General features: G+C 43.9%; 1 protein-coding gene across 1 annotated transcript; it reads right to left on the bottom strand.

Annotated features, from left to right (window-relative positions):
• Nucleotides 1-12,952: 12,952 nt before the first annotated feature.
• Nucleotides 12,953-19,279, bottom strand: LOC131312922 (protein argonaute 2-like). Its single transcript, XM_058340947.1, has 3 exons — nt 18,742-19,279; nt 15,987-17,193; nt 12,953-14,717 (listed from the first exon to the last, which is right to left on the bottom strand). The coding sequence occupies exons 1-3, from the start codon at nt 19,217-19,219 to the stop codon at nt 13,274-13,276; spliced, it is 3,129 nt and encodes a 1,042-aa protein (XP_058196930.1). The 5' UTR covers nt 19,220-19,279; the 3' UTR covers nt 12,953-13,273.
• Nucleotides 19,280-23,655: the final 4,376 nt, after the last annotated feature.

Raw genomic sequence — 23,655 nt, 5'->3', positions numbered from 1 at the left:
GATAGCCGTTCGTGGTTCGAAACGGATTTCAAAGTTTGCTAGCTCAACTGCCCACTTGGAGACCCTGTTAGACAGATCCGCCTTTCGAAAGAGAGCTTTAAGGGGGTGTTCTGTTAGGACGACGATTGAGTGTGATTGGAAGTAGGGCAGGAGCTTCCTGGCCGCTGAGACAAGAGCAAGGGCTAACTTTTCAAGCGGTAGGTAACGAGATTGAGCTGGAAGGAGGGTCTTGCTTGTGAAATAGATGGGCTTGTCATCGGCGCCTTCCCACCGTACAAGTGCAAAACTGGTTGCGTGGGCGGACACGGCGAGATAGAGATAAAGAGTTTCGAACTCTTTAGGTTTTACCAACAGCGGGGCCGATTTCAAGTAGTCTTTTAGTTCGGCAAAGGCTGAGTCACAATCTGGGGTCCATTCAAAGCTGCGTCGGCTTTTGCCCTTCAAGGCGTGGAAGAATGCGTGGCATTTGTCTGAGGATTTGCTGATGAATCGGTTGAGAGCCGCTGCCATCCCAGTGAGCCTTTGAACTTCCTTGATCGTCCTGGGTGGGCACAAATTTTGAACAGCTTTGATTTGGTTGGGGTCGGCCTCGATACCTCTTCGACTGACCAGGCGTACGAGAAATTTCCCAGCGCTTACCCCGAACGCGCACTTCTCAGGATTCAGCCGTAGCTTGTGTAGCTTGAGGATGTCAAAAACTTCGGCCAAGTCTCGCAGGTGGTTGGATTCCTTCTTGCTTTTGATGACCAGGTCGTCAATGTAAGCCTCCACAGTGTGGCCGATTTGTTCTTCCAACATCTTGCTCTGTTGAACGTTGCCCCAGAATTCTTGAGTCCAAAGGGCATGACGCGGTAGCAAAAGATGCAATATGGCGTGATGAAAGCAGTTTTCTCCATGTCGTCGGGGTCCATGGCAATTTGGTGGTAGCCACGGTAGGCGTCCAGAAAGCTAAGCCGAGCATGTCCTGCCGTTGCGTCCACAAGTTGATCAATTTTCGGCAGTGGGAACCAATCCTTTGGACAAGCGTCGTTGAGATTCGTATAATCCACACAAACTCGCCATTTGCCGTTTTTCTTTTTAACAACCACAGTGTTGGACAGCCATGTCGGGTATTGTACTTCTTGGATGGCGTTGGCCTCCAGCAGACGCTTGACTTCTTCGACGACGGCGTCAGCGTGTTCGGCTGCAGATCGCCGTGCCTTCTGGATGACAGGTTTAGCATCCTTCTTGATGTTGAGGGAGTGACTGATGAATTTCGGGTCGACCCCCGGCATTTCGTTGGGGGTCCAAGCAAAGACTTCGATATTTTTCTTGAGGTATTGAAACATTTCTTCGCGGTCAGCCTCGCTGATGGAAGAGCTGATGAGGAAGAATCGGGAGCCATCGTCGTTGATCGGCATCTGGACGAGGTCTTCCTCTGCTTTGTCTTCTGCTTTTTGGCCGACGTCGTCGGTTACTACCATGTCGGGGACTTCAACCCATTGTACTTGTTTGGCTTTGGCAGAGTTGTGGACGGCAGAGACATAGCACTTTTTGGAGGCCACTTGGTCACCCCGCAAATCTTCCTGTCGTCCTGTGGCGCCGATGAAGCGGACGACCTGGTGGTAGGTAGAAGCGATGGCTTGCATTCCGTGGAGCCAGGTTCGGCCAAGGATGGCGTTGTATGGGCTTGGTGCGTTGACGACAATGAATTCGACGGTCAGAGTTTTTGAGCCAACGACGACTGGGAGGAAGATTCGGCCAAGCGGCCAGACGGGTGCACCGTTGAAGCCGATGAGGGGTACGTCGATAGGTTGTAGGGCTGACTCAGGTAGATCCAGTTTTTTGAAAAGGTCGTAGTACATGACCTCTGCTGAACTTCCTTGATCGACAAGAATGCGTTTGACGTCATGCACTCCAATTTGGATGGTTACGACGAGAGCGTCGGAGTGTGGTGTTTGCACACGTTCAAGATCGCGCTCGGTAAAAGTAATCGTCCATTTGGGCAACTCTTCTATTCGTGGACATTTGGATCCAGGTCCTACTGCGAGTACCTGCTTGGAAGTTGATGCGCGGCTAAGGTCGGCCTGAAGAGTTGATTCAAATTCCTTTGATACTGGGCCGTGGATAACGTGTATTAGTGGGCGCTGTTCATTGGGGTTGGGATTTGTCTACCGGGTGGGCATTTTTGATCGGTCAATGTATTTATCGAGATGGCCTTGAGTCACCAAACGTTCCAACAGTGCCTTGTAGGGGGCACATGCCGTCGTGTAGTGGCCGAGCTCATTGTGATACGAGCACTTCTTTCTCGGGTTCTGATCAGCTTGGCCGTTGTCTGTGCCGAGCTTGCCCGTCGGCCACTTGAACCATGGTTGCCTCATTATCTCTTTCAGAAAAGACCAAATGGGTTCCTTGAAGTGGGTGGTTTCGGCCACGTAGTCATGCTCTTTTGGCTGGCGTTTTTTCCCTTCTTTGATGTTGTGCACCTGCTTCTTGGGTTGGGGGTGTTGGATGATTGCTGGTGCCGGCAGTTGGGCTGCGGCCGAGGTGAAGGATGCTGTCAAGCTCGGGATGCCCTGGGCCGCACGATCCGCATAAAACTCTTCAAGAGCACAGAATCTCTCTACGACGCGCATTAATTCTCCCATGCCGTGTGGTGGGCGGATGGCGAGTTCGTCTAGGATCTTGCTGCCGGTTTCCAGACCATTTTTGAAAGTACGCGCAGCCCAATATTCATCGATTCCAGGGATTTCGTTGAACAGCTGCCAATAACGTTCGGCATATTGTCTTAGCGTTTCATTTGGGAGCTTCCTCATCTGGGACAAGGATTCAGGCTCCTTGGCTGTCCTGTTACTGGTGATGAAGCGAGTGTTGAAGGCGCGTTCAAGGTCGGCCAGGTTCCGTATGGATCCAGCGGGCAATTTGTTGAACCACTGGAGTCCAAGAGAGCCGAGGCTGGATGGGAATGCTTTGCATTTGATTTCGTCTCTTGTAGTGCATAGCTCGATGGTTTGACGGAAGTGAATAAGATGGGTGTAGGCTTCGCATGTGGTGGGGTCAAACTTTGTAAACTTTGGCAGGTGGAAGTTGGGTTCGGCGGTCGTGTTGATTATGTGGGGGGCGAAGGGAGAGACGCCGAGATCCTTTAGTTGCCGCTCAAAACCAGGGCGTGGCGGCCTGCCGTGCTCGTCTGTCCTTGTTCTCTTGGACTCTCTATCTGAAGACTTCTCGCGGTTCCGGTGCCGGAGTTTGTCTCGTAGATTTGTTGTTACCCGGCAATGTTCATCAATCATTTACCCCTTGTCCTTTCGGGATTTGGTCTCCTTTGGCTCGTCAATACGCACGCCCTTTCCGTTTCGTCGGCCACGGTTGCTGTTCTCGGACTTTTCTGCAGGGATTTCTCCGAGTCGTTCACATACATGGCGTCTGGTCTGCGCGGAATCCCGGCTACGGTGCGAAACCGTTGTGTGAGAGAATTCTGCGCGGCCAGTAGAGTAGGTGCTTGTGAACGACTCGGTATCTCTTGTATTGGTTCGATCGCGGTGTTCTTTTGAGCGGTGTGTTCTGGATGCGGTGGGTCGCTTGTAAAGGATAATTTCTCTGGCGTCGCCCAGTGCCGGGGTGAAGCCTAGGCGGTCTTTCACGGACCCTCGTTGGCCTTCCTCGTCCTGACGTCTTTGCGGTGGTGGTGGAGGTGGAGGTGGTGTTCGCCTTCTTCCACCCCCTCCTCCACCAGATCTGGATGCGGCGGGGGTGGTGTCTTGCTGCATGTGTTGTTTCATTTGGGCCACCTCCGCCCTTAGCGCGGCCAACTTGTTATCGCGTTCGTCGTCACGACACTGCAGCAATCGGATGTAGGCCGTCGTTACGTCGTCCGTGACTGGTGAGAGGCCGGATCCTGGTGCGAGGGAGATGGACATGTGCCTTTCATGGGGATGACATTTCCGCTAGCGTCTTTAGTCCCTGAGATAGCTACACCCGTCTGATCTCCGCCCATGGTGAGTGGTTTGGTCGTCGTTTCACGGAGGAGTGGGGGGTTTGGAGGATGTGAGAGCCGTTTGAATCAGAAGCGAGTTCACGTCGGGTTCACCAATTGTGTGGCCCGTGATCCTCGATCTCTTCCTCCGCTGGTGGCTTGGTGATCGAATCTTTTCCTAACCTGCACAGTGAGCGCACGACTAAAGACCAGGCCGGGGGTTGTCCCGGCAAGGCCCTCCGGCGTGAGGATGAGTAAAGTGCAGAGAGAGTAGGCAGAAGATTACGAGAGTGAGTATGTAGTAGCGTGTACCTCTTTAGGGTTTCCTCTGCTTGGTATTTATAGAGCTCCTTCACTTGCTTTCCAAGCACCAGCACGTGCCTTGCGCGGGTCAGGCAGTGTCATCATGATGTCACCAAATAGATCTGGTAACCGTTTTTAGGGCTGAGCTGGCACACCCATGTGCGCTCATGATCATCTTCTGTTTTAACCGGTTTTACACGTGGAAAGATATGCAAATCAGCGGCTAGCCGTGGTCGGCAGTGGCCTCGCTCTGCGGGTGGCCGAACACGCCTTCGTCGATCGGGCACCAGATTGATAGGAGAGGACAGTCAAAAGTGACCCGTCATGGAAGGTGGCCGAGAATGAGACGACCTGCCGACGAGTCCATGGCAAAAGTAATGGCCGACGTAGAGCAGGGACGGGAGCCGTGCTCAATGTTCGTGCTCGGCATGGCACGGGCTCGGTCGTTACATAGCGAACTCATGTTCGGCCTGCTACATCATACAAAATGGAAAGGTCGTCACTTGTGGATCGACAATTGAGGCCGCATGAAAAGCCAACTCACGATTTGGAGCTGATAGCAGTAATGTTGTAGACACCTCCCAAACAGGGCATCGCCATACAAATTGATCATGTTTGCTTCCCACTTCATAAACCAAGATCGTGGATATTCCCATGGCTAGGAACGTCACCACACGATAGCGGTTATCATCAAAACAGAGTCGCCACCTAGTTTATAAAACTAGGAAAAACAAGTAGAAATTCTGGGTACGGGAGCCAAAAGTACAATAAGGGTAAGGTGTCAGGCACCCCTCTTTGCCCAGTCGTGAGACTGGCTCATAATCATTCGACATATGACTATTACTTGCTTTATTTAATTCTAAACACGTAAACTGATTTTAACCTTTAAACAATTGATACAGTGAGCCAAAACAGTAATGAAAGCATGCATCAAAAATAAGCAGAACAGAAAGACTACCCCAACAAATAGATCCCTCGGCCGGTGAATTGATGTCACGGCCAAGGAATCCCACTAGATCAATGTATCGGCCGAGGGAACGATGTCCCAACCGGTGTTCTTCCTCACACTAGAATGATTAATTAACAGAAAATCAAGATGCTACGATTATAGTACAAAAACATAAAAGAGATCAAACCATAGGCCCCTGGACCTCACCACCTTGATCCCTCAGTTGCTTGATTGCTTAGGATTGATGATGATTGACTAATTTGCTTCTCAAAAACCCTAGGGCTAGGGTTTGTACTTGGGGGGTTTGATCATCAGATTGTGGCTACCTTTGGAAGGTTAGGGGCTTTTGTAGAGGGAGTATGAGAGAGTATTTTTTAAGGGTTTCGTGGCTAGAGAGGGTGGATTCTATTGTCAATTTTAGAACCAAAGGCCCCTTTATATGGGCACTAGATGACATCACTCCAACCAATCACAAAGCTTGATTAAATCAGAAGTAAATATGCACAAGATCTCTTTTCGTAATCTCCTTTCGTAGCCTGATCGCATCAGAATTTGGCTGCTAGGGTTTTGAACATCAGATCAAATGAGTGATAGAACATTCCAGAATCTGCAAAAAGGAAGATCTGGCGGTCGAATGATAGATCTGGAGACCGAGGAAAGTATATTACGGCCGAGTAATCAATCTCTAAGGGAGATTTTCAAGCAACACATTTCATGAGTGAAAAAATGAAGTTGAGGCCGTGAGATAGATCTCGCGGCTGACAGCAAAGACACTCGTTACGGCTAGAATTTGGCTTCGGTACGGCTTGGCAAGACATCAAGGTCGGCCAACGCCCAGGTTATAATCACGCTTGATGAGCAAACCACCCACAGACATTCAAAATCTCAAGTCCTCCATACCTTGGCCATGTTCTGGCACTTTGGCCTAGTAGCCAAGCACAAGCAAGGAGGCTTCTAGAACTCTTATGGCCCAATCAAAGACTCATCTACGATACTTGCAGAATGACGGCAGACAGAAAACAAGATCGACGACCAATGAGCTCTAGTTTTTTACTTTGGTATAGGCCCGGCAAAAGCGACTTAAAGATAGCCACTTCTCTCTCGGCAAACAACTCATTTTTTCAGCCGAACCAAAACCAAAGTGGGGACTACGAAAAATTACTATTCAAACAAGCAAGCCTATCAGAATTTTCCAAAAGGACAAAGACATTCAATCAAGATTTGGCAAAACAGATGTGTTGCAAGCAGAAATCAAACATTCATTCATTCAAAAGGAACAAGTGTTGCAAAAAAATCCCTAAGCTAGGAGGTATGGCATAGAATATCGTTCGGCACCGACCCCCCACAAACTATTACACCAAGCTCAAATACGTACAGACCAACAAAAACTAAAAGATCAAAATTAAAAACAAGTTCATAAAGAGAAACAATTAAACTTGAGGAACATCCTCAGAAGCAACATCAGCAACAGTCTCAGCCCCCTTATCAACGGCCCCTACAACCTTATCAAAATTCATGGGCTCCGGCTCACCACTCCCAGCTGCCTTCTCTCCCCCTTCACAATTTTTCTCCCCAAAGTCGTCTCTACCGTCGACCTCGACATTGGTAAGATCGTCAACATCGTCCTCACTCTCAGGAAACTCTTCCGGAGGGAGTGGTGCACACTCCTCCTCAGTGTAAGGAAGGACAAGATCAGGGGTTGTGGGTCCAGGAATCGACTTTGTCATGTTAAGGTCGAATTCAAGCTGCAAGACACCACACGCTGCCTTCACATCGTCTTTGTACGCTGTTCAGTATGCGATTGGAACCCTCATTTTTACCTCATCAATGACCATTGACCGAGCATCCCTTATGTACTCAGCACCCGCTCGGTCATACCCGGCCTGATAGGCCTTCTCATCAACCTCTTTCATCTTCCTCTTCTCCTCCGCAAAACTTGCCCAAGCTCACGTTCGGCTTTCTTAGCCTTCTCCACAACTTCATCCCTCTCCTTCTCAAGCTCGGCAATCTTATTCTTTCCCAGCTTCAGACTATTCTTCAGGGACTTCGCCTTATCACGCTCAGTCTTGATATCATCACGATACCTGGTCCTCTTTGCTGCCAGAAGCTCGGCCTGGTTAGAAGCTCGCAGCAAGGCCTGTCCAGCCTGCACAGAACAAGTACATAAGCTTGGCGACATCAAAAGAAATGAAAATAAAAAACAGACCTGAACAAGGTAGGCGCTCGCGTGAACGATGCTCGGCTACAACTCCAATGGGACCCTCTCCATATCTCTTGGCAATGCAAGGCCGTGAAGGATAGTGATGGTAACGACCCTCCCCTCGGCCATTGCAAACGACAGTGCAAACTCTTGTACAATTGCCCTACCGCCTGAACCCACCGACTTCTCCAGAGCATTCGAGGCACCTACAGCTGAAGACTCAGTTGAATTCTTTTCCCTCGGATGTGGCGTTGGCTGTCCCGTCGGGAAAAGTCATAAGTAACCTTTTGCCTCTTTTCAGCAAGCTCGGCCACTTCAACATCTTTTTGACGAATCGCGGCGCCATCCTAATATTCACTCGCACAACGTTCCTTCTTCCCATTTCTTCTGCAAATTCAGGAACAAGAGTTCGAAAGGGAACGTCTATACCAGGATATGCTCAGGCGGCTGGCTCTCGCGCAACCAGAATTCAGCAGGCTTCCTGAATGTGGGGAATTTCACCCTCAGCTCCTTTTCCTTGTCACTCGGCTTCGGTTGCTTGTATTTCCCAACCTGTTTTTCAGCAACCTTCCTGCTACCATCAATTTTCATGCTCGGCAAATTTCCCTTCTCCCTTCTCTTCAACTTCCCGCTGTACGAAGGAACGTAGCCCAACAGAGTCGGCGCATCATGACAAATTTGGGCCTTCAAAATTTCAATATTTTGCTCGACGGCCAGCGACTGCTCTCTTTTAGTTATTGCACGATGATCTGCAAAAAGCGTTAACCAATCAACACTAAAGACTCAAAAGATAAACAAATCAATAGACAGGCTCGGCGAAATATGGGAAATAAGACAACCTCGAAAGTCTTTTATCTTCAGCACATGGTGCAGCCGCGTTAGCTGATTACCGAATTCATAATTACCACTAACTTCGACGTAGAAATTGGCCCATTTATCGGTATCAGGCAGCCCCTATCAATGGCTCCCTGTTACTTCGCGTCAATAAATACCTACGCTCGGTCTTGCCGTGCCTAGACATTATATACGTGTGGAATAGGTCGGCAACCGTAAACTCGAGGTTATGGAGTTCCTTCAACTTGATCACAGCCATCACTATCCTATAGCTGTTGATGGCGAAGTAATGAGGGACCAGGTCGAACCGGGCAAACAATTCCCTCAAAAACGGGTGGAGTGGGAATCAGAGCCCAGCCTCACAGATGGCCATCAAAGGAACCGTTATGTGCTCGGGACGGTGTTCTCTCTTATCTCTTATACGGTTACTGGCTACCTGACTGATAACAACGTCGTCAGGAATGTTGTACTCTCGGCAAAAACTCTCATACTCGATTGGATCCCCACTAAAATAATGGGCATATGGGCAAACCTTGCCCCTCTCGTAAAGGTCAGCGAACTCCCTATCCTCAGATGGGGTTTCGCTAGGCCTAGATGAGGAAGAAGTAGTAGCTTCGGCCTGTGAACGAAACCTAGATTCAGCTTCAGGTCCCGGCTCGTGTTTGGCGTCGAATTGAGTTGCAGTGGTAAAGGATATCTCAGGCTCGGTGTTGAAACCGCCATCATACTCATAATCGCGTTCGGCGTTGGAATCACTGGAGCCTAACATGTTTGAAGCAATAGAAGAAGTTTGACGTCGGCTCCTGCGCCTGTCCAAGTATTCTCGGATGACTAGATCACTAGAGCCGTCCCCCAAGCTTTCAGAGTCAGATGAGATGATAATAACTGGGTGAGCCAGACCTAACAAAACAAATGGGAAAATAATGAGGAACCTCATCGCCGGACAGAGGGCAAGGATCTCACTACGCTCGGCTACCCTACTGGCCCACCGTACGTCCTATGATGACTCAAGCTCGGGAAACGTGAAAGACTAGTTGCGGGGCTCTGCCAACACCATCGTCGGCCAGGACCCCCCAGCATCGAAGTTGGGGCTCGGAAGAACAGGTTGAAGATGAAGATGAACAGACCACTCATCCCCAGCGATGCACTGTTCATACGGGATAAAAAAACCCAAAGAAAAGGTATAGAAAGGGTATAAGAACTATAAGAACAACTAGAGGGGTGAAAATCGAGCACATACCTGGAGATTTCAACAAGATTTGGTGACGAATCTACTGGGAACTGAGATCAGAAAATGAACGGACGCAGGAAAGGGCTCTAGCTATGGAGTTTTAGAGAGAGAGAGAGAGTCTGTAACCTTTTTCTCCCTTTTCGTCATCCCTTATATAGGGGAAGGGTTTGAGATTCGATTTTCCCACCCGTTCTGACACCGCCGAACCATTGACCAATCGACGTTTGACACGTGGCATTGATAGGACGACCTGGCAGAGTCCTTCCACGGTCCCGATGTCCTTCCAGCCAGCTGTGTCCAAATGGGTAGCGACACCTGACATTCACTCATTGGTGTTTAACCCCGGCAGTTGCTGTAACCTCAAGGATAAGGATGAGCAGGGCTTGGCCAAAACAAAATCATTGATTCGGGTTCGGCAATCGACAAGTTCGGCCAAGACTCAACATCAATTGCTACCTCGCGTCCGGCGTCGGCAGTGATTGAGGGGCTATTGTGGCAGACCGAACGTAACCGTCTGTGCCTTAGCACTCACGGCCGTGCCTGAGCGCCTGTCCCGGGGCTCGGCAATGAGTCAAGGCTTTTTGCCCGCCTACATGGCGCCCATCTCACGCCGAGCCCACCCGGGCTCGGCCACCTCCAAGGAAACAGCTCCGATAGGTTTTTCACTTGAGTTGTCCCCTGGGCTCGGCCAGTTATGGAGCTCGGCCACCCACCGTGGTACGTGCTCTCCCACGTGCTGAAACGGTTATGCCAAAGGATAATGATGAGCGCACATGACCATGCCAGCTCACCCCAAAAAACAGTTACCGGTTCTATCCAATGATGTCATGAGACGTCGTCAAGCTCGTGCAAGGCACATGCCCGTACTTGGGGGGCAAGTTAAGGGGACTCTATAAATAGAAAGCGAGGGCAACCCTAAAAGGTACGTGCTTCGACACACACGCTACGCTATCTCAAAACCCTAGTCTCTTACTTGATTCTCTGCACATTCTCATCCTCTCACCGAAGGGCCTTGCCGGGCAACCCCGGCCAGGTCTTAGTCGTGCGTTCATTGTGCAGGATTGAGAGAGAAGGCTAAGAAATCCACGAACAAACGGAGGAGGATCCCAGATCAAAGGATCACGGGCCACACAGAAATGATGTAATCCGCCCAAATGAGGAGATGTGATGTTTCTGCCTTGGTTTGGCAAACAAAATCACACCCTGATTCAATCATCCTGTTCGACTAAAGGTGATATTATTTAGTCGAATAATAATATATTCACACAAACAAAGGCAAAATATGTATTCACACAATATACATATTTAGTCGAATAATATATTCACAGTATATATTATTTAGTCGAATAATATATATTCACTGAAATCGCTCACCGGAGAAACACCACTCCTACAAACCCACACAGCAATTTTAGAGAAAAAAACTCCCTTTGAATATATATTCACACAATATACACAAAGATGAAAAAACTCTCCAGGAACCAACACTTGATTCCTCTCTGGGAAGCCACAAACTGGCTCCCCACGCTCACCTCATCCTCTCCCTCACATTCTGTCACACCCTAATCCTAGGGTTTACAAGACACACACACACACATATATATATGGACTCCAAAGGTAAATACACCCAACACTAAGGGTGTTACACAAAATAACTCCACCACCATGGGTGGACCCCAATAGGGCCTAGCTTTCCCTTAGTTTGGATAGACTAAATCTCCCCCTATAAACTCATCCAACCAGCCAAAGGAAGGGGATCCAGGGATCCTGTAGAGCAGAATGCCCTACAGGGGTTGTAGTGCAGTGCATAACCGTTGATCTCATCAATCAACGGTCCAGATCAAAAATCAATTATGATCCGTAATAAATGATTCTTACCAGTCATAATTAAAAATCATATCTCAATCACTCATTGTCAATATCGATGGCTCGTGTGCACCCTACAGGATGCCTTGCTGGGCCTTACACTACAAAATTTCCCAATCTAAAGGAGAGGCAACCGCATTATTTTTGAATAGCTTTTCAACAGTCCATAATTTATCCTGGCTAATCCAGCTGGCTTTTTGACAATCTTGCCCCTCCTCATCCACCCTCCCTCAACCCTAGTACCCATAAGTATAATTAAGTATATGTTATTTATTTGATATCCTTTGAAACAGAAACTTGATTATAAGAGCCCTAGAGACAAAATTTAATTATGACCCTTCAGAATAAAATTATTAGAAAAATAAAATCTTTGCATTAGTTCAAACGGATTGAAAATTGGAAAACTTAATTTTTTAAACATATTTTTTAATATAAACAGTATCAAAAAAATTATTTGGATATGTGCATGCCACACAATTAAAAATTGCAATTTCCAAACTGAAAAAAAAAATAATACATTAGAACACAATAATTAATACTTTCTTGGATATGTGCATGCCACACAATATTTAGAACATAATAATTAATTAACACAATAACCAAACTTAACATTTTTACAATTTATATTTTAAAAAAAACCGAAATGTATAACAAACACTTAAAAAATAAATTTTTCATTTTTTAATTTATTAAACTAATTAATTTATTATTAAAATAAATTATTATAGCTTAATTGTCCAAAACTAATTAAATTTATTGGATTTTGCAATTATATAATTAATATAATGAATAACTAATTTTGGGACTGTACAATGGCAAAAAAAGTCATTTGACAATTTTTTATATCATCTATCCTTCCTTATCCCCCATCCAACCAAGTACTGTTTTATCCTCCTTTCTAAAACCTTATCTAAACCAACTATTTTTCATCCCTCTCCATACAAATCACTTCAATGTAGGCCCACCCTCCATAAATAATACTTCATACTATCGTATCCTCCTCCAATAATAATCTCTCCAAAACTCATTCCGCATCCAATCAGCCCCCTATGGGATATTAGTTTTGGACACCCTTTGACCTATCCATATTTAATGTTGACGGATGAGGCCCCTCCCCCAAAATTTTAACAATAAAACAATATTATCCCTCATCCAAACCAAGTAATATTTTATCTCTCATTTTTTAATACATTATCCAAACCAACTACTTTTTTATCGACTTTCCATAAAAATCGCCCATCCTCCATAAACAATACCCCCAAAACTCATTCCATTAAGGTCAAATTTCTTTAATCACCTTTTTTAAAAAAAGGTCTCCGTTTCGAAATTTCCTAGGTGCTATCTACTCTTACGGGCCAGTCTATACCAGCTTTAATCTGACTTCCCACAAGTAGACGATGGAGTTGAGTCCTAGCAAGCTAACCCGGAAACACGTTAAGAAACCTTAGCACCTATGTGGACATGATATACATGCATGCATACACTGAGTTGTTTGCATAACCAATCGCCCCCAAATGTAGAAAATTTCCCCTGAACATAAATCAGTAATAAGGGAGAAGATCAATCTTCGGAAAGCACCAATCAACAAGTAATAACAAAAGCAAAAGAGAAATATTACAGAATCCAGGTTTTCTTCTTATTTAGGTAGATATGTTAACCCCATAGTAGGATCAACTCAGTTGACAAAACATGAAACCCAAAACACCATAACCCTTGATCTCTAATCCAAAAGAAAAACACACCATAACCCTAGAACACACATTGTATTGAAGAAACAGATGGAAATCTAACCCATTAGATTCACGCACAAACTCCTTTACCGTGAAGAAAAGGAGATGTGATCCTCGGTTGCTGGGCCAAAAAGTAACAAGCAGAATCTCCCTTCTCTATTCTCTAAATAGCCAAAGAAGATGATTTGATGACCATTTTGAGCCTTCAGACAAAAAACATAATGTTCTCAAGTTCAGGATGCAACTTATAAAACCTACTATCATCAAACGACGAAATAGAGGACAAGGATGTCAACGCTGAAGAAGATGGAGAAGCTGCTGAATCAGGAGATAACTCCATCGACACCTCTTGGAACATGCGTCCTCTATAAGCAACAAGATCGGCATAGTACACCGGTGGGACCAAAGAAACCGGTTTGGTGCATCGAGCAAATGTGAAGCACAGTTCATAAATCAGCCTCTGCAACTGGTCAGAAGTAAATCTGTGCTCATCCCAAAGGACATAGTAGTGTGTAGGCTTACTAGTTCCTAAGCTCCCGTAATGGCTACAGAGGTAAAAATCAAACTCAAAGGGATGAGTGATCACAATGTCCACAACTGTCCCCGGTTGCACATTCCCATTGGAACCTCCATCGTCCTTGGTCTCAGGAAACAAACGGGTCTGGTGTCGCTTCTGAGCCACAACAAGAGTGATCGTGGGGCGATAATCTTCTGCATAAATGGCCTTTTTCATATCAAACAGCTCCTCATTGAGAACCATTTCGAATTGACCCTCACTGACACCGTCGCGAAAGACCACAATTCTCTGAGGCTTTACTTTGTTAATCAGCTCATAAGTTTGGATAAGTTCCAAAACCATGGTTCCGAAGTTCAAAATCTTTTCCTTCCGGTGGTACTGGGGGCAAACCCTAGCGGCATAGCGATTTGCAGCAGGCCAATTAACAGTGGCAACAACTGCCGCTATAGATGGACATGTTGTGTTTCGCGCAGCAGGGTGATTGACATCGGCCCCAACAAACATAACGTGGGCCTCACCTTCAAAACGGGGAAGCGGCTTACTGAGCTCAGCATTGCTTCCTCCAAGCTTGGCATTTATTTTTAAGGAGAGGTTGGCGAGATATTGATCTTTTCCTTCATTTGCATGCTTCAACAGACAACATTGGGTCACTATCCCAATCTCTGTCTCAGAGAGCCATTTGAGGTACTTGTACCCAGGGTCAACCCTAGTCATCACACAGACAATCATTTGCAATCGACCCCGGTTTACCCTTTCAGCCTTTGCAATAACACTCAGAAGAAGTCTCCGTAGTTCATTGATGTTAGAGAATGGTCTCATGTCAGTTGAGTGACAAACCAGGGGTTGCTCCATACGGACCCCTAGCTTTCCACAACGGTTTCTGAGTTTCTCAACAAAATTCAAACTATCCAGTTGGAAGCGATCCCTAAAACTGAAATCTATTAAAGCCCATCGCTCAAGTGGTTTGCCTTCTGCTACTGAGCTCTTAACAAGGTTCCATTGGCGTTTTTCGTTGTTAAGTCTTACTTCCTCCATGTTGCCAAGCTTCAATAGCGGTGGCCCAATGACGCGCCCTTCCACTTTTGTCATGTCCTTGATGACTTGGATGCCAAAATTTTCAGCAACATCCCCACTGACAGTAATTTAACCAAAAAAGAGAGTAAATTAAATCAAGTTAAGATATATGCAAAAGCAACCAAAACATAATGAATATTTGCCAGCCACCAGCCCACTACATTTGAAGCACACAAGGAAGGTTGCCGATTCAAAGAATGTGATGGTGCATTTTTAATACAAGTCAGATGTGAGCTTGCTGGTCAAGTCAACCAATACCGATGATATTTGGGCCTCATCAAGCATAACTACCATATAGTAAGGTTACCAATAATGAAATACAAGGGAGATTGATAATAGTAGAATGCATTTCCATAACTACTGCTTCAGAGCAAATTTAGGAAACTGTTTCGTAAGTGATCAAAAGAAATTGCAGTATCTCATAACATTTTCAAATTCTATTATTCTTTGCACAAAAATAGTAGAGCACGAGTAATGAGTATGAATAAGAAACTCCATTAAAAAGAGTTAAATTTAGGAAAATAAAATAAATGCAAAATTTAGCCAATGGTTTCATCAACTCGTGTGATCAAGACAAAAATAGCCAGAGTCTTCAAATATTTCTTTTGCTACCACTATGACCATGAGAATACTAGAGGAGCACAAGTAATGACAAGTATGTAGAGGTCCTAGAGTATTACATACCAGATTTTGTGAATGGAAAACAAGGAAAAAACAAACGTCAACACAACAAGCACCACAGGTCCAGTGCATGAAGGATAAAAGAAGAGAGGATAAAAAATCAGCATGAAATAAATCATTTAAACCACCTTCAACATATTAGTTTTGGGTGGATTAAAAAAATAAACAGATTGCTTTGGCCAAAAGACCTCATTAACAAATGATAAATAAGAATCAGATTAGAGAAGAGTAAGAATCTTGATTCAAGCAGAGCTTCAGAACATGGATTTTAATTGAGGACAAAAATCAGCAGGAAATACACCAATTTAAAGCATCCTCAACAAACTAGCTTTTTGCAAAAGACACTCAAGTGCTGAAATTATTACTCCAGACCATATTCGGGGGCCAAAAAAACATCCACTTTCAACTAAGCTTCACGATATGGAGAAAAAAGAAAGGATAAAAACGATGTATGACGAATTTATTTGAACTACCCCCAACAAACTAGCTTGATGCAGAGATTGCTGAGAATTAACTATTCCGGTCATCATTGCATCACCAAATCGATGTATCATATCCATCAAAACCTATCGACGAACCACAGCATGTAGAAGAAGCAAATATCTTTCAAGAAGCAACAGGAAACATACACTAGATGAAAACATACCCACATGGCCCATCATTAGCCCGCACCATTTCATAGATCGTGCTCATTCTGTCCTTTGGTGGAACCAGTGACATGTTCTTTAACAAAATGGATCCATTTCTACTAAGCTGCTCTTTGTTGTACCTCTGCCCCTCTGCCAAGACACAGAATTCCATCGGTACATAATTTGGCCTGTTATTTTTTCCCAAATCTAAGCACGGGATACCTTTGTGCATGATTTCCTTGCCATACTTCTCCTTGAAATAGTCAACAAGTTTCATTTTCTTTGGCGGAGCCTTGCCCTCTGGATCCTCAACTTCAAATGACAAATCTCGTGTTGGAGCAGTCAACCCCGCAACCGTGTATTTCTGTTTGGTAACACGATGAGTTACTGTAACTTTCAACCCTTTCAGTGTTTCCGTGACCTGCTCTTTGTACTTGTTCACATCATTTACCTCTTTGAATTCCCCATATTCCTTGAGGAAATCTAAAACAGGCAAGCGCTTGTGAAATGCCAAAACTGAGTAATCCAAACACATTGCAAGACCCTGCGATGTGGGTTTTAGACTTTGTTGGAATCCTTTAGATGCTGTAATTCCACCATTGAGGTCGTCTCTTCTATTGAATGTTTTGGGATAAAAGCTACGACCAACAGGAATTCTACACCTAGAGGGATTCTCCTTCATTACCAAATCCATACCCTGTAGTATATCACGAGGAATGGATAGGACATCCCCACTTAAGTAATCCTTCAGCTTGCCAAAGTGCAGCTTATTTACCTCCTTTATAGTAACAGAGTAAGAACAACTATTCATATCTTCCGCCATCGCAAACTCCACTTTGAATGTACCAGTGGGAAGTTCCACTGCACTGAATATGTTCTTCTCACCATCATAGGCAGTGCTCAACAGAGGAAATTGAGAAGGGTCATCAGAGAACAGTTTATCCTTGATCATACGAAGATGGGATTTGTGGATTTTGGAAGAACGGCCCTTCTTTGGAGGATCCTCGAATTTGATATCTACATCATAATGTGTAATCACCGTCTTTGCATTGAATTGCACTGGGAAATGGTTGACAAGAAGTTTGGGGCGCTGGATGGCAAGTGTGCCGCCCCTGTCAGGTCGCTTCACAGGAAGCAGATTGCTCTCCTTAGTTCTTGAAACAGATTGTGCAGCCAACTGTTCCAATAACCTCAATGACTGCATATCTTTCACAACTGAAAGATCTGCATAGAAAGCCAAGTTTCCAACTAATTAAAGTAGTCATAAAAACCAAACGATCAAAAGAGCTCCATAACTAGCACTCAAAAGCCTATGCTCACAAGAGCCAACAAAATGATTCTATTCAAAAGGACATGGCTGTGATTATGAATCATCAGACTTTCTAAGAAACTAAATCAGCTTCTTCTTAACCCGGATCATTAACATGAACCAACAAAGAAAACCCATCCATATAAAACTAGTCACAGAATAAGTTACTATCAGTTAGAAACGCAGGTGAGAAAATAACACGATTGATCAGCGGTTGTCACCAAATCTCAGCACTTTAGGCGAGAAATGGAATGAGGCTTTTTTTAGTCCATACTCTTTTCGCTCCCTTTTCTTATTTATTACATTAATCATCAAATCCTCCAATCCAAACAGGCAATCGAACAATTGCATTTGATCAGATAATAAACCAGCAAACCCTCAAATTATACCAAGTCCTCTAATTCCTTAATTTTACAAACCAACAAAACCCAAACAAAACGATCAACATACTACGAAATACAATAAAAATCAATTCAAGAAAGAAACCCCAACGAAATTGAAACCATCGTTACAAGTCTCCAACCTAAACGAATCATTCTCTATTTGCGCACAGATAAATAAGCGCATCAACACTTTAAACCACCGCACAAAAAACCCAGTTAAACAACAATCAAATAACTACATCTAATCAGAAGAAGAAAGCCGTAATTAACATGACAACAACATTTGCTAGTATTATTTGCATGCACTAAGAGCATCACCACTCCTTACTCAAATCTTGACCCAAACTCAAATTTGAGTAAAAGTCACCCAAAACCCTCCTCCATTCCTTACCCACACCTATACCACTCAAATTTGGTTAGACTCAAACCCTTACTCAAATTTTTTAATGCAACTTTCACACCTTTAAATTCACAATATTGCCATTAATGAAAACCCAAATCAGAGGTTTGTTTTTTTTTTTTTTGTATTTGTATTTGCTATCCTTTTAGATTGTATCCCTCAGATTTCAAAGAGGAATTGTTCCACAACAAGCTAACCCACCGCTGCAATTTTGGTTTGATACAAATCACAACTTTCTATATTGAAAAAATTAGGGCTTTTAATGTATTTTGTAGCCTTATTTGTACTTGTACTTTGTCATTGATAAGGCTTTTCGTTTAACTAGGTAGTATTTGAAGTTTATCTTATTTGTGTAAAAGTCAAGGAGAAATTTTTTTTTTTTTTTATTGAAAACATGGAGGAGTACATGTATTGTAGAAACTTTTTGTAAATATACATATTATATAATTTTATTCGGTACTAAATATTTAAGCTTTGCGTCATTTGTTTTTTTACAAATTTTTTCTCTAAGATTACAAAAGATTATGTGCCCCCACCGTTGTGATTTTCTGGGTCCTCCACTGTTTGTGCTTAGGTTTGGGTTTACCCATTCGAACACACATGCCAAATGAAGTTTTTACTCAAATTTAAGGGATACTATAGAGACGAACGCAAAGGGGTTTTAGGGATCTATTCTATACCAGGAGGAGGAGGTTGAGTGGATCTCAGAGGAGTTGGAGGAGTGGTAGTAGAAGAAGGCACCGGAGCAGGAGCAGGGCCCCACCCCCTTCCACCCCAAGGCCCTCTTCCTCCAACGGATTCCGGCCTCCCGCGTCCCAAATCTTGACCGGACGGTGGCTGATTACCACCAGGGCGTGGACTCCACACCTGAGCAGGCGACGGACCCTGATTACCACAAGGCCGTAAACCCCACGCCTGAGCAGGTGGTTGTTGGACAGGAAAAGCAGAAGCAGAATCGAAGTAACTTGGAGGAGGACCCCTACTACCCCTTCCTCCTCCTCCTCCTCGGGCCCCACCTTGGTACTGCGGCTGATGATGATGATATTGCTGTTGTTGATTCTGATCGCCTCCTCGACCACCACCACCATTTCTCCCTCCTCTAACTCCGCCGCCTCGCCCACGCCCACCGCCTCCTCTGCCGTAATTGCCTCGCTCCATTGATGATTGCTCTCTCTCTCTCTCTCTCTCTCTCTCTCTCTCAAGAAAACAAGAATAGTGTGCGTAGGAGTAGGAGGAGGGTTTTGTAGGGAGGTGGGGGAGTTAACTGCAATTGTGTTGAATGACGGAAGCACCCTTAGGTAGCAGGGGAAGGGATTCTGAAGCGTCGCCTCGAAGGAAAGAAAAGAATTTGGCCCCGTTCCAGAAATTTTTTTTAAAAATAAGTACTCATTTTAGAATTTCTAAAAAAAAAAAAAAAAGGAGTTGTTCCACAGAACTAAAATAAATAATTTATTTCACATTCTTAAATTCAAAAATAATGTAAATAAAAAATAATTTTTAAATTTTTTTGTACCGTATTAAAGATCTCAATGAGATCTATCAAACAAAATCCATATTAATAAAAAAAATTATTTGTGTAAATATATGATTTTTGAGTTTGAAATTGTCTTCTTAAAAAAAATTATTTATTTCTTTTTTGTAGAACATGTCTTATTATTAGACAAAAAATAAGCAAAAAATAAGTTCTTATTCACGTTTAGAAACGGAGCCTACGTACTAGTAGTACTAAAAAGGAGAGCCTACATACTAGTACTAAAAAGGAGAGAGATACGAGGTGTGGCGGGTTGCAAACGAGCCGAGTCAAGCCGAGTTTCACACAACTCGAGCTCGGCTCGAGCTGCACAAACTTAGCTCAAGCTCAGCTCAAAACATCGCACCACAGCTCGAGCTCGGCTCGGTAAGCACAAGAAAAGTTGTCTGTTGCTGTAATGGTCTGGAGGCTCTACTTGTAGAGGATTCTTTGGGCACCACTTCTTCATTTTTTGGATGTGGGACTTGTGTAATAGAGTTTGAAGAAGTTTTTCACTTTCACTTTTAATCCCACATGGAGAGTTTTTAGACTACTCAGGCATTCACTTTACTATAAAAAAAATTCTACAACCACACCTAAATTTACACATGGTTGTAACATCTCTCTTACTATAAAAGCACCTCTTTCCCTTAAGGTTATACGTGGGCTCCCTAGCCACTTCGTGTATAAGAAGCTCTAGCTAGTAGCTAGACAGCTGTACATTAGGATTGGGGGATGATAACCCTTTTTGTAGTAATAAATAATAATAATAATAATAATAAAGTTAAAACATTTGTCTGAGTGTGTATGAATATATATATATATATATATAAAGGTCAGCTTGCAAGCTCATACGAGGCGAGTTCAAGGTGGCTCGAGCTCGGCTCGTTTGTTAAACGAGCTAGGTAGTGGAGCTCGAGCTCATTCGTTTATGAACGAGTCAAGCTTGAACGAGCTTTTAGCGAGCCGAGTCGTGAACCGCTCGGTTCGTTCGCGGCTCTGTGTGGGGTAGGTTTTGGGGTTGTGGAAAGAAGGCAGGCGGCTTCCAGAATGATCTATTGAAGAAACCCGAAGAATGGGGGAAGTGTTCTGGTAGTGGGGATGGTACGTGCAAGACTGGACAATTTCTTTTGTTGTGCGTGGGGCCGACGACCGTTCTTTGCTCAACATTTTCGTCTTGGTGATTTTTTATTATTTACTTTTCATTGAACTTTTGTAGGCTCCATTTGAAACAAAAATGCTACTGGTACAGCAGCTGCTGCTGTACAGCAGCTGCGTAGAAATCCCCTTTGCTCCCGCCTCGGGTCCCGCAAAGATGATCGGAGCCGCTCATTTTGTTCAAAATATGTCGTTTAAGATCCCTGAAAAAAATGACCTCAATCCGATATCGGGAAGGGTGTTTACGAATCATCCAAATTTTGAAGCAAAGTTGGATGATTCGTAAACACCCTTCCCGATATCGGATTGAGGTCATTTTTTTCAAGGACCTTAAACGACATATTTTGAATAAAATGAGCGGCTCCGATCATCTTTGCGGAACCCGAGGCGGGTGCAAAAGAGATCTGTACGCAACTGCTGTACAGCAGCTACTGTACCAGTAGCACTACTCCATTTGAAACTTAAGAAATGGAAAGGAAAAGAAAAGAAAAATTTACTATTTACTAAATTTGAAATTTGTATTTTCGTCTTTCTTTTCCAACCAAACAATAGAAAAAAAAAAAATTTCCAAACAGAAGTTTTTCAAATATTATTTGTCAAGAGAATAAATGATTAATCCAAAAAATATAAAAAAATACTAGTAGGGGTGCACACGGTACAGATTGGTCCGGTTCTTTCGAAAATCAGTAACCGGACCATTTTCAAATGGTTCTAGAAAATTAGGAACTAAAACCTAACCAATATATGCATGGAACCTAACCAGAACCAAACCGAAAGACCTGTCCAGTTTTGGTTCAGTTCCGATTTTATCCAGTTAGCATCCGAACACTTAATCACAAAATATTAACTCAAAAATTTAAAAATTTAAAGCACCAAATAACTTATAAAATAATAATAGAAATTTTATTAAGAATCGAAACTCAATATGGTCCACGAAATACTTGACACTCTACCCTCACTAAAGCAACTCCTAACCTATCTACTTGACACTCTAACCTATCAAATCTAAATGCATACTTTATTACACGCACATATATATATATATATATATATATATATATATATATTAGCTCTAAACGATTCAGTTCTAACCACTGTTCTTTCATTGAGAACCAATAATCCAACCAAAATTAATAGTTCTTACTTTTTTGGAACCATAACAAGACCAATGAATCGTAGTACCGGACCAAATATGACGGTCCAGACCAAATCAAACCAATTTTGCGGTTCGGATGGTTTTCTTTAGCACCCCTATAAAATAGTAACGAAAACTAGCATTTAGAGAACACACTATACGTGAAAAGCCATGCTAACACTTTCATCTTAACTCCTTCTTAAGGCATTCAAAATTCAAATACAATTTGCTGCGCACACACAGATGTTTTACTTTGACATAAAGAAACTGAGAAAGTGGAAGAAAACAATCTGGGCACTCTAGTCGTTTAGAGCATCCGCAAAGGGTTTTTTTTTTTTTTTGAACGGCGAAGCAAAATTTATTAAGGGGAGGGGGAAAGTTTCCAGCAAAAAGTTGGAAACAAAGCAAAGGGAGGAGCCCAATGCAACACCTAATGGCCCAAAACGCCCAGATAAACAATAAGCACAAAAGCCAAAAAGCCAAAAGCCTAGATACAGCAAATAAAACCCAATCCAAAAGAAATCCAGAACCTAACCCTAGAAGCCGCCGCCACTCGCCTCAGATAGAGCCACCACCACCACCGGAAAACACCACCGATAATCACCACCCCTCCATAGGCCACCCACGACAGAGAAGCCTGAACCCAGAGCAAGTCATGGAAGCTACACCAAGCCGTTAGGCAAAAATCGAGCTGCCCAATGACGGCCACAGCGGGAGCCAACGCCGATTGCTCCACCGAACCCGAGAGAATCCATGCCATTAAGCGAAATCAAAGGACCCAGCAGTACCTCCAATCGGGAACGACAAGCCTGCTAACAAACAAGAGAAACAAGCTCACATAGCACGGAAAGGGGGTCGGAAAAAAAGAGATCAGAGCCGGAGAAGACGAGGGAAACGAATTCTTGCCAGACGAAACAAATCTAACCAAAACCGCTCTCTGGCGATCGAGAAACCCCAACGATGATCCGTTGACCAAAATCAACACGCAAAAGACAAATCTGGAAGAACCCACCTGTAGACAGCCACAAGCTCCAGCAAAACCCATCAAACGACCAGCACCACCACCGAAAACCACCATCACCTCCAACTCGATGCCACGCCAATCAGATTTGAAGAATAAATGAAAAAGAGGTTAAAAAGAAGCGGAAGAGGAGGAGAAGGAGAAGGCGGAGAGGTAGAGATAGGGTGGTAGAGAGGTAGAGAAAGATGGAGGAGAAGAGGAGGGGGGGCGCCGCCTCCCCCCCGGGCGGAGAAAACCCAACTTCTCGTTTTTTGCCTTTGGTTCTAGAGAGAGGGGCAGAGAAACCTAAGAAATGGAAACTACTTCAAAGAGTTTCACATCCACAAAGGGTTTAGTAACTACTCCCCCGTCCCTAATTAACTGTCCATGTTACTATTCCGGACATTTTAAAAAATCATTTATATCTTCCAAAGTATAATATTTTTTATATGCAATATGGATCTTGTTTGATAGATCTCGATTGATTCTATTAGACAAAATTTTGAAAATTATGAAAAATAGTATAAATTAAAAGATATAACTCATTTTAAAAAATTTGGAAAAAGTGAAAGTGGACAGTTAATTAGGGACGGAGGGAGTAGTATTTTAATTATGTGTATTAAGACAATAAGACTTAGCAAACAAAAAAATATATTTTATAATATATATATATATATATATATATATATAGAGAGAGAGAGAGAGAGAGAGAGAGAGAGAGAGAGAGAGAGACAGAGAGCGAGAGAGAGAGAGAGAGAGACGTGCGGGGTTGAATATGGAGAAAAAATCAT

This window comes from Rhododendron vialii, chromosome 13a (genome assembly GCF_030253575.1).
Source record: "Rhododendron vialii isolate Sample 1 chromosome 13a, ASM3025357v1".
Classification (NCBI taxonomy): Eukaryota; Viridiplantae; Streptophyta; class Magnoliopsida; order Ericales; family Ericaceae; genus Rhododendron; species Rhododendron vialii.
The sequence above is the reverse complement of the archived record's forward strand: the minus strand, read 5'-3'. Positions and strand labels throughout refer to the sequence as shown.